We start from the raw sequence: 10,041 nt of genomic DNA, 5'->3' as shown, positions 1-10,041 counted from the left end.
CGCGTGCCGAGGCGCCGGGTCCCGCGGTTTGGATGAGCCACCAAACAGATCTTCTCACTGCGCGCGCGCGAGCTATTCTAGCTCTTTAATATTTAAACTGGCAAAGCTTAAATGAGTTTAGTTTAAACACCGATAGCGACGTGTGCTGTTCAGGTCTCACCTGCGTTATCAACACGTGATCACTGCATAAATGACAGTTATTCCAGCATACAGCACTCGCATTGAACAAAGAGTGAGTTTATCCAAGTATTGGTTTTTTTTCCTCTCATCGCTCTTGTTGTAATGTATTGGGAAGCCAGAATTTGTATCCATCATTAGAAACATGCATTAGCCGAACTCTAACAAACCATATTACAGATGCATTGTCAGATTTAAGTTGAACCGCGGTCCTAGTGCATGCCGAACCGTGTGTGGAGAACCGTACGGTTCGATTTTTTACAGAGAACCGTTGCACCCCTAATATATATATATATATATATAGAGAGAGAGAGAGAGAGAGATAGATATATTACTTTTAAATACATTGAGAGAAGTGTATTCTTGTTTGTGCTTTATTCATTGTTTGGAATTATTTGTATTATAAATATTTGTATATTTGATGTCATAGATGGCAAAGTTGGCAAAAATGAAGGTTAAACCCAGTGAAATGTTCCGGTCAGAGACGGACAAGTACTCCATCTTTGACGAAATGGTAATGCAAACCATTCAGTCTTCTTTGTCATAAGATACACTCGTTTAAGTCACACTACTGTATGTACTGTATGTTGGATCCATTTCAAGGTGATTATTGGTCTATAGAGGATGGATGAGTCCTTATGAATTTTTAATAATTTGGTCACATTTATTCAGAAATCCTAATAGCATGTCTGTCTTTTGCTTATACAGGGCTTCCCAACGCATGATGCTGAGGGAAAGGAGCTCAGTAAGGGACTGACCAAAAAGCTTCGCAAGCTTTACGAGGCACAAGAGAAGCTGAATAATGAATACCTCCAGTCGACCCAGAACGGGAGCTGAGAACATGTGTTGAGTCTGACGTGATCTGCCATCCGCCCTTACTGTCTGTTGTGAACTTGTCTTGTGTATGCGAAAAGGCAGCAAAACTTAAAGACCTCATCTGTGAGTTTTGGCTCTTAACTTTGGTAAGGTTTTGCCAATTCCTTCTGGTCATGGTTGGAAGGTAATTGATTTTTGATGCTCTGCAATCATGACTTTGAGGGGTATTTTATGACTATGATATTAAGGGTATATTATGTGCTTTTTGCACACATAGAACAAAGATGCAAGTATATCAGAACTTTTCTAATGTGGGTTTGGTGGTTTATATGAAGTATGTAAGAAATATTTAGCCGTTAATGTGGAAATGGATCAAGCAATGTTTTCATTATTGATTTTTAAAATCTGGCTGGTCAAAGAGGTGTTTTTTTCCGAAACACTGTTTACACATCAGCTAGTGATACATATGATTCCTCCAGAATCAAAATATCTCAGATGATACAGGAATGAAGGGACCTCAGGTTTGTTGGTTTACGACAAATGGAAAAACAGAGGCATACATAGGAGCACCAATTATTGTTAGTATTAACATACTCTTTATAAGAACATGAAATACCAAAATAAAAAAGGATTTTGAATAATGTCTGATGCTCGTTTGTCCCTGGTAACTTATTTCTGCAAATGTTGCCATAAAGGCTTGTCTAGAAAAGTTTTGTTCATACAGTTGTAGTCTAATACTGTAAGAACAGCTACAGATATTAAGTTTACAGTGATAAAACATCTGCACAGAGCTTTACATAAGCCTGGTGAAGGTATTGAACGGAATAATTGTTTCATGTATAGCACGGAATCAATACGAATGAACCGAGTCAATTACTGAGTGAGTGACTCAGAATGTGACTTTAATAGCAGCTTGGCAGAAATGTTACAAATAAAACGTGCTTAAAACATGCAATACATTTTTAAGAGCGATTTTTTTTTTGTATAATTTAATGTAAATGTAAATAATATAAGTACTAAATTATTTTGTGTATCTTATTCGTGGTTGCAACAAATTAATAAAACGAAGACGCATGAAATTAAAATAGCCTAAACAGCTTGTGGAAGGTCTTAGAGCATGTAGTATGAAACTCACTGATGTCAGGGACCAATAATGTATTTACATTAGGGCGTAAAAGAAGCGCCGATATCCGACTCAATTCAGAGAATCGATTCTTTTGAACAATACATATCAAAGAATCGATTCAACCCGAGTCCATCAGCTGAACAACACCCGCTGATTCAGGTAAGAAAAGCAATCTCCCTAAATAAAATATTACTTTCTACTTTGCATTTTACCTTGAAATACATAGGCCTATTATGAGTATCTAGTTTACGTCAAGCAGAGTGGATTGTTTTTTTTTGCTGTAAATGTATGATACTAGTGTGCTGCTTGTGCTCTCACTGCATGTCATCTGTTTTGATAAAGTTGCGAGTGACTGTTACAAATTGTTACAGTTTACAGGTCATTTAACAAACAATTACCCTGTAACCTGTTAACCGCCGCAGAAATAGTCCAAGCTCATACCCGGAGTGTGTTTTGTGAGGGTCTGTGAGCCTGCTGGCCTGTGACATTTATATTTCACCCTTCTTCAGTGTTGGTTTGGAGATGATCCAGTGTCTGCCCTCTGTCGCTGTTATCACCCCCGCCATCACCTGTGCTAAACTGGTGGTTGCGGAGATTATGAGATCCGATTTAATCTGTTATGATCTGGATGTGCCAAGTTTAGCGTGTTAGCTGCTAGCGAGAGTGTATCTCTGATGGGCGTCAACATAAACACATCTGTTTGTACCTTTACTTGAAACTGCTGATTTTTATGTTTGTAGTTTTGCTGTTTGCTATACATTAGAAATGTAAACGAATGTATGATACTAGTGTGCTGCTTGTGCTCTCACTGCATGTCATCTGTTTTGATAAAGTTGCGAGTGACTGTTACAAATTGTTACAGTTTACAGGTCATTTAACAAACAATTACCCTGTAACCTGTTAACCGCCGCAGAAATAGTCCAAGCTCATCCCCGGAGTGTGTTTTGTGAGGGTCTGTGAGCCTGCTGGCCTGTGACATTTATATTTCACCCTTCTTCAGTGTTGGTTTGGAGATGATCCAGTGTCTGCCCTCTGTCGCTGTTATGACCCCCGCCATCACCTGTGCTAAACTGGTGGTTGCGGAGATTATGAGATCTGATTTAATCTGTTATGATCTGGATGTGCCAAATTTAGCGTGTTAGCTGCTAGCGAGAGTGTATCTCTGATGGGCGTCAACATAAACACATCTGTTTGTACCTTTACTTGAAACTGCTGATTTTTATGTTTGTAGTTTTGCTGTTTGCTATACATTAGAAATGTAAACGTATCGATTCTTGTAAATAAGGAATGATTGACTTTGCCTTACCAGCATAAGTAAAGTTTCCCCCAAAAGAGTAAATTAATAAAACATGCATTTGGGATCTTTTCAAGTTAAGAAGTTTTCAAAAACTTTCGTTACTTATTGTTTTTCTAAGGAATTTTTTTTTCTTCGACTATCCGGGGCTTTTGGGGGGCCTTAACATGCTCAAAAACTCTTGAAAATTGGCACACACATTGGAATCTGCGGTCAGGACGCCGCAGAGACTGGGACCCGGGCGTGGCACAGGGGCTCTAACGGCACCCCCTGGAACACAGTCAGAAAACTTGATGTATAGCTCACACACACTTGCACGAATTCATATGAAACTCGGTACACATATAGATCTCATTGAGCCGAACAAATTTCACGCTGCATGTCATAGGCTCCGCCCAACAGGAAGTTGGCTATTCAGGGCTGTGTAAAAAGCGCATGCTCTGGAATTTGATATACTCCTATGAGGGTTTCCAACCGATTGCCACCAAACTCGGTGAACATGATCTCAAGACATGGGGGATGCTAAATTGCGAAGGGATTTTTTATATCTCGAACGGGTTGCTCGTGGCGAGGCTATGAAGTTATGGCGAGAAATGAGAAACAAGAAGTGTCTAATAACATCCACATACATTCCCCTTGTCCAAATAGCCACACTTGCGGTCTTTGCCACTTGAGAGCGCGTGCGCGCGACAGGAAGAAAGTGCGCAAGATTGTCCCAGGTCTTAAAAACGCCGCCATGGCAACGTGTCAAACTTGAATATTATTTTCTGGTGATTTTGAGGCAGATAACATGCTTAGAATTTCATGAATCTCCACACACATATCAGTATTAATGATAGATAGACACTGGCAAAAGCTAACCAAACTTTGTCTACATGATGCCAAAACATTGAGGAACTTAAATTGCGGATGAATTTTGGATAGCTTGAACGGTTTTGCTGTGGCGATTTATTAAAATAACAGTAGAAAAGATCTATGGATAACAGAAAATTAAAAAACTCAGATATCTGATCTCATTCTGCCACTCTGCCTTTGTGTGAGGAAGGGGGTGGGGAGGGTGGCTGAGTGTGGGGGTGAGTGAGGGGGTTGGTGAGAGAGAGCGAGAGAGAGACTTTTAAACATCTCTTTAATCACCAGAAAAAAAAGAATCAGTAATTTTTTGTTGTTGTTGGTGTTTTTTTGTTTTTTTTTCATTACAGCTTAAGAAATCTCTTAGGACTTATCCTTTTCTGTCAGTTTTAGGGACAAAAAAATCCTAGAACCATTTAATTTGTAGGGCACTGACAACATAATTTTATATAATTAGTTTAATAATTATGTTAATTGCAACATAAAAAGATCAAAAGATACATACATGTGGACTTATACATTTTTTGTGCTGCAAATAATAATTTGAAACTCATTTGATACTGACCTATGACATCCTGTGACATGACATTCATCTGAATGCATTTTTTTTGTCCAATGGTCATGCCTTAACTTTGCAATTTCTGTATTGCATTAGTTTTGAATATTTCTCATGGGGATTTAATAATTTTTGACTTTTCAGTCTGAGTTAAACCTTTTTTTTTGGCTCATTTCATCTGTAAAAGAAAATTGCCTAATAATTCTGCACATCTGAATATGAGGATTTTTTCTCTTCCAGCCTTCATGGACAATTATATATCACTCATAAATGATTAAATACAAAATTAATAGTAGTTATTAAGATTGATGTGGTTTGGAATTGGTAAAATGTGCTTGGAAAAAAATATCATCAGAATATCAAAGTGCCTAATAATTATGCACGCGGTGTAAATCATTAAATGTTTTGGTAACACTTTATATTAAGGTCTCATTTGTTAACATTAGTAAATGCATTAACTAACATTAACTAACAATGAACAATATATTTTCACAGAATTTATTAATGTTTGTTGATGTAAGTTTACAGTGCATTAACTAATGTTAACAGATAAAACTTTTTTTTTTTTTTACTTTTTTTAACTCAGTTTAAGTTTTGAATATTAACTGACATTAATACATGCTATATAATTATTGTTCATGTTAATATAGTTAATGTTAATAACTGAAACCTTATTGTAAAGTGTTACTAAAGTTTTATATATTGTTCTGTATGTTTGTGTTTCACAGTCTTGATGGTTTGGATTAACCCTTTAATTGCCGTATCCCTTAAAACCAGACTGCCAGAGGGTTACTGTAAATGCATGTGCCCGCTGTGCACCGTTCTCCTGATGCCACCGGGGTGGCGTTTGCACTGACGACTTGGGCCCGCCATCGCTGCTTGCAGCTATATTTATTAGTTATTCTTTATTAGAATTCCTATAATAATTATTGTTAATATTGTTGTTATTATTGGGCGCTAATACCAAGTTACCTGTTTTATTTTAGTAGTATAATAGTAATATTTATTTTAGTAATGTAATAATGATACAGCAATAACTATGGAATTACCACGTTAAATGTCTAGCTTGTGGATTTTGATTTGAAAATAATAATAATAAAATCAACTTAAATATGAAGCAAGCACTACTAACAATGTTATTTCAATGAATTGATTCAAATAAAAATATTTAGCATAACTGTATTCCACGTTGGTTTTTATGGTTAAAAAATACCCCTCAAAATTAATGCTGGGGTGCAATTATTTATTCTAATTAAATTATTAACTTCTGACTCTGCATTGTGGTAACTTAGCTTCATTACACTGTTGTTTTGGTTGTGCAAAGCATCACCTGTTTTTAATATGAATGCATTTTGTTTTTAAGAAATATGATTAAAATTTCAAGTTAATAAATATATGTGATTTTGTCTTTACCAATAGAAAAAAAAGTTATTTTAGACAAGCTGAAGTTGTATGTTTTGTGTTTTTCACAGAATATTTGAGCTGTGGTATCAAAATGGATGCTGACAATGAAGCCAAAGGTGTAGAAACTATGAATTCCTGGTACTCTCTTTGACTAGCAACTTTGCATTTTTCACATGAGCTATACCTTGTATAGTCTGTATAGCTTTTGAAATGCTGACACATTTATGAGCTGGCTGAGAACATGATTTTATGTGTTACTTAGATTGTCTTGTAAATTATTTTTGGATTCAGGGTGCTTCTCAAACAAAAGCCAGTATAATGTTTCAGTGTAAAAGTTTCATGAAGCTTCACTTCACATGCTGCCAAGGATTTAATGGAAAAGATTGTCTCATAGGTTCTTTTGAGAAATTTGTGCAATCTTACAAACTTACTAAGAGCAATATCAAAGGTGAAACGATAGTGCTGTTTCACTGTGCTGCTGAACGTTATGCTTCCTTTAAGATGGATGTCTGTTTATGGAAAGGACTGTGTGCAGTATAAACGTTCTTTGAGAGTTGATAGTCATACATTTTTCCATTGATTAATTTTTTTTTTTTTGCTGGTGATGGCATGTTATTTTCAGGTAAGGTGAGCGGCCAGGCGATGCAGAACCCACAAGCGTTGGCAGCAGTTCAGGACAAAATAGACAGTGTCTCACATAATGCTTCCATCATGGACAGGTAAGCAAGATGAAACATTTGAAAGATGAAACAAACCAAACTAATAACTTGGAACTAAAGAGACTAACAGGGCAAACATCAATTTTGTACCTCATTGTTTTTATTTCTGGTCATGGCACGGTCATTGTCATGTTTTTATTGTTTCCTATCTTGAGAAAACTATTTCCTAACTGGATATGTCTCATATTTCCTGTGTAGAATTTTAAAACTGGACATTGCATTTTTATTGTTCCTCATGTTACGTAGAGAGGCAAACTTGCCGGTGTAATATAACCGTCCGTCTAAGGGGGAAAAACTCTAGTCAGACAGACCATCTGCCTGTAACCTAAAATCTGTCTCTGCATGTTAGGTTATAACATAGAAGTCAGTCCTAATGGTGTGTGTATCTATGTACTGTGTGTATCTATGTACTGTATGTCTTTGTGTGTGTCAGCTTGACGATGCCCAGAGAGAGGTCACTCACCCGTGAAGGCTACTTCGCTGTCTGAGTTTGGCTGTAGTTGTAGTGGTCATGAAAACGATGACACAGACAACAATATTTGCACAAAACAGCAATAATCCATTTGTGCGTGAACACTGCAAGACCAAACATAAGGCTTGTGGAAAGGGTGCTGGGTAGAAAGCATTTTATTTTTAATCCAACTCAAACCAATTCAGTGATTGCAGCGCACAATCTATAATAACGCATGAAGCGTGTGACTTGAGTTATCAGAGGTTAAGCACATTTTGCGATGTGATATGAATGGGGATCTTGTATCTCATGCTCTTACTTCAAACCCATCTGTTGACCCCAGAGAGCAGGGAAATGCACTGGTCCAGCTGTGCAGTACCGGACACCCATCTGCTCACACAATGTCTTCTCTTCCTCTCCCAACTTCTTCCAGCTTACCAAAGTCTGTGAAAAGAAGAGTCAATGCCTTAAAGAATCTTCATGTTAACAACACGCACATCGAAGCCAAGTTATACAAGGAGGTGCATGAGCTGGAGAGAAAGTATAACGCGCTTTATCAGCCGTTATTTGACAAAGTGAGTTGGGTTTATCTATGTATTTTTAGTGTGTGTTATCTATGTATTTATCTTAGCATTATAATATATTATACAACAGTTCGTTCTGGTTCTCAAATCTGATTGGTTGAGAACCGTGAGATATTGTACTGGTATCGCTACAGGAACGCCCTTTCACAATTTTGTATCACTCGGCTTGTTCTAGCCGGGTCTATGTATTAATCTATCTATCTATCTATCTATCTATCTATCTATCAGTCTTCATAGCAACACTCTAGCAACTATCCAAGCCACCTTAGCAACCACCCCAGGTACCCTAGCAACCGAATAGCAACACCCTAGCAACCATCCCAGGTACCCTGGCAACCGCATAGCAACACCCTAGAAACTGCCCTGGGTACCCTGGCAACCGCATAGCAACACTCTTGCAACCACCCCAGGTACCCTAGCAACCGCTCTAGCAACCACCCCGAGTACCCTAGCAACCGAATAGCAACACCGTAGCAACCACATGGATATTCTAGCAGCTGCATCTATCTATCTATCTATCTATCTATCTATCTATCTATCTTCAGTCTGATTCTCTATCTATCTATCTATCTATCTATCTATCTTCAATCTATCTATCTATCTATCTATCTATCTATCTCTGACAGACTGTATTGCCTTCAAAACTTTCAAACTTTAAGCTTTTAAACCTACTTTAAACTTCAGACTGAAAACCATCAAACTTAAAACTTTTTTAAACTTCTTAAACTTTTTAAATTTTTCAAACTTTTTCAAACTTTCTGGTCCGGCTTTTTCAAGCCAACTTAAAGTTTGTCTTGACGAAACTTTTTTATCTAGTTATGATTGATAACGTAACTGAAGCAGCACATGCCCTTGATACGAATTCTAAAAGTGACGTATGTTTAACTGTCAACTGATATAGAGCCGGTATCGCTCTCGTACTCGAGTGATATTGCTCATATATTATATGCTTTATATATTTTTACATATGCTACAGTTTTAATTTTATTAAAGAAATGTATATTTGTATTCAGAAAGGACACATTTAAGTTATCAAAAGTGACAGTTGAGACATTTGTTTCCTAAAAAAAGATTTCTATTTTAAATAAATGCTCTTCTTTAGAATTTCCTGTACTTTAAAGAATCCTGAAAAGGTGTATCACAGTTACCACAAAAAATGTTAAGTTAATATTAAATATCAACTGTTTTTCATAATTGATAATAACAAGAAATATTTCTTAAGCACCAAATCACATTTTAGGATAGGTTTTGGGTGTTTCATAGTCAGAAAAATAAGATGTTATCCAGCATTATTTCTTCTGAAAGACATGAGTGGTTAGTAAGTTTAGAGAATCTTTTCAGAGAAGTAGAAATAATCAGACTTCATTTTTTATCTTCAAATGATCAGAAAAGTTGTGCTCACTTTCTTTGTGTTCAACAGGATGAGGATTCGGAGTACACTTTAGGCACAGACTTTGACATCGGTAATTTCTTCAGGGAAAGAATCGTTCCGAGAGCAGTTTTGTATTTCACTGGAGAAGCCCTGGAGGATGATGAAAGTGTACGTATTTTCAAATGACTGTTTCTTGCCTTCTGATATCTATGGTTTAACAGAGTTGCTGCAATTATCTGTTATGTACATTAATTCGTTTGCGTCTGTTGATGCAGTTTGAAGAGGAGGAACTGGATGAGGGTGAAGAGGAGGAACTGGATGAGGGTGAAGAGGAGGAACTGGATGAGCGTGAAGATGAGAAACTGGATGAGGGTGAAGAGGAGGAACTGGATGAGCGTGAAGATGAGAAACTGGATGAGGGTGAAGAGGAGGAACTGGATGAGCGTGAAGATGAGAAACTGGATGAGGGTGAAGAGGAGGAACTGGATGAGGGTGAAGAGGAGGAACTGGATGAGGGTGAAGAGGAGGTGGGTTCACTGTATACATTTTGAACATAAATTGAGGAATCAGTGTTTGATGAAAGTTCACAGTTGAAATCAGTGATGCTTTATATGATATTATGTTCAGTTATGTAGACTAACTCTGTTTTGTGTGAAATAGGACCAAGATGAGGAGGACGAAGATGATGAAGAG

The 10,041-nt window shown here is 37.1% G+C and overlaps 1 protein-coding gene and 1 long non-coding RNA gene across 6 annotated transcripts in view; both read left to right on the top strand.

The window, feature by feature from the left end:
* LOC107740410 (cysteine--tRNA ligase, cytoplasmic-like) overlaps positions 1–1,895 on the top strand; it is a 19,437-nt gene extending 17,542 nt beyond the window's left edge. For 2 of the 4 annotated variants that reach the window (XM_016552826.1, XM_016552825.1), the window contains exons 22-23: positions 608–691; positions 886–1,895. In XM_016552826.1, the coding sequence (XP_016408312.1) occupies positions 608–691; positions 886–1,014 (213 nt within the window). In that variant the 3' untranslated portion in view covers positions 1,015–1,895. The remainder of the gene's footprint in view (positions 1–607; positions 692–885) is intronic. The other 2 variants (XM_016552828.1, XM_016552827.1) reach the window with 1 other exon arrangement.
* Positions 1,896–2,234: 339 nt separating this feature from the next.
* On the top strand, positions 2,235–7,961 carry LOC107740489 (uncharacterized). Of its 2 annotated transcripts, XR_001640084.1 has the most exons (4): positions 2,235–2,278; positions 6,291–6,338; positions 6,845–6,941; positions 7,826–7,961. It is a non-coding gene; the product is annotated as an uncharacterized LOC107740489 (long non-coding RNA). The 2 variants fall into 2 exon arrangements; XR_001640085.1 differs by lacking the exon at positions 6,291–6,338 and having other exon boundaries at positions 2,237–2,278.
* The last annotated feature ends 2,080 nt before the right edge of the window (positions 7,962–10,041 follow it).

The sequence above is a fragment of the Sinocyclocheilus rhinocerous genome, unplaced genomic scaffold, assembly GCF_001515625.1.
Source record: "Sinocyclocheilus rhinocerous isolate Xijiao unplaced genomic scaffold, SAMN03320098_v1.1 scaffold225, whole genome shotgun sequence".
NCBI classification, from domain to species: domain Eukaryota; kingdom Metazoa; phylum Chordata; class Actinopteri; order Cypriniformes; family Cyprinidae; genus Sinocyclocheilus; species Sinocyclocheilus rhinocerous.
This window is presented reverse-complemented; position numbering and strand designations above follow the sequence as displayed.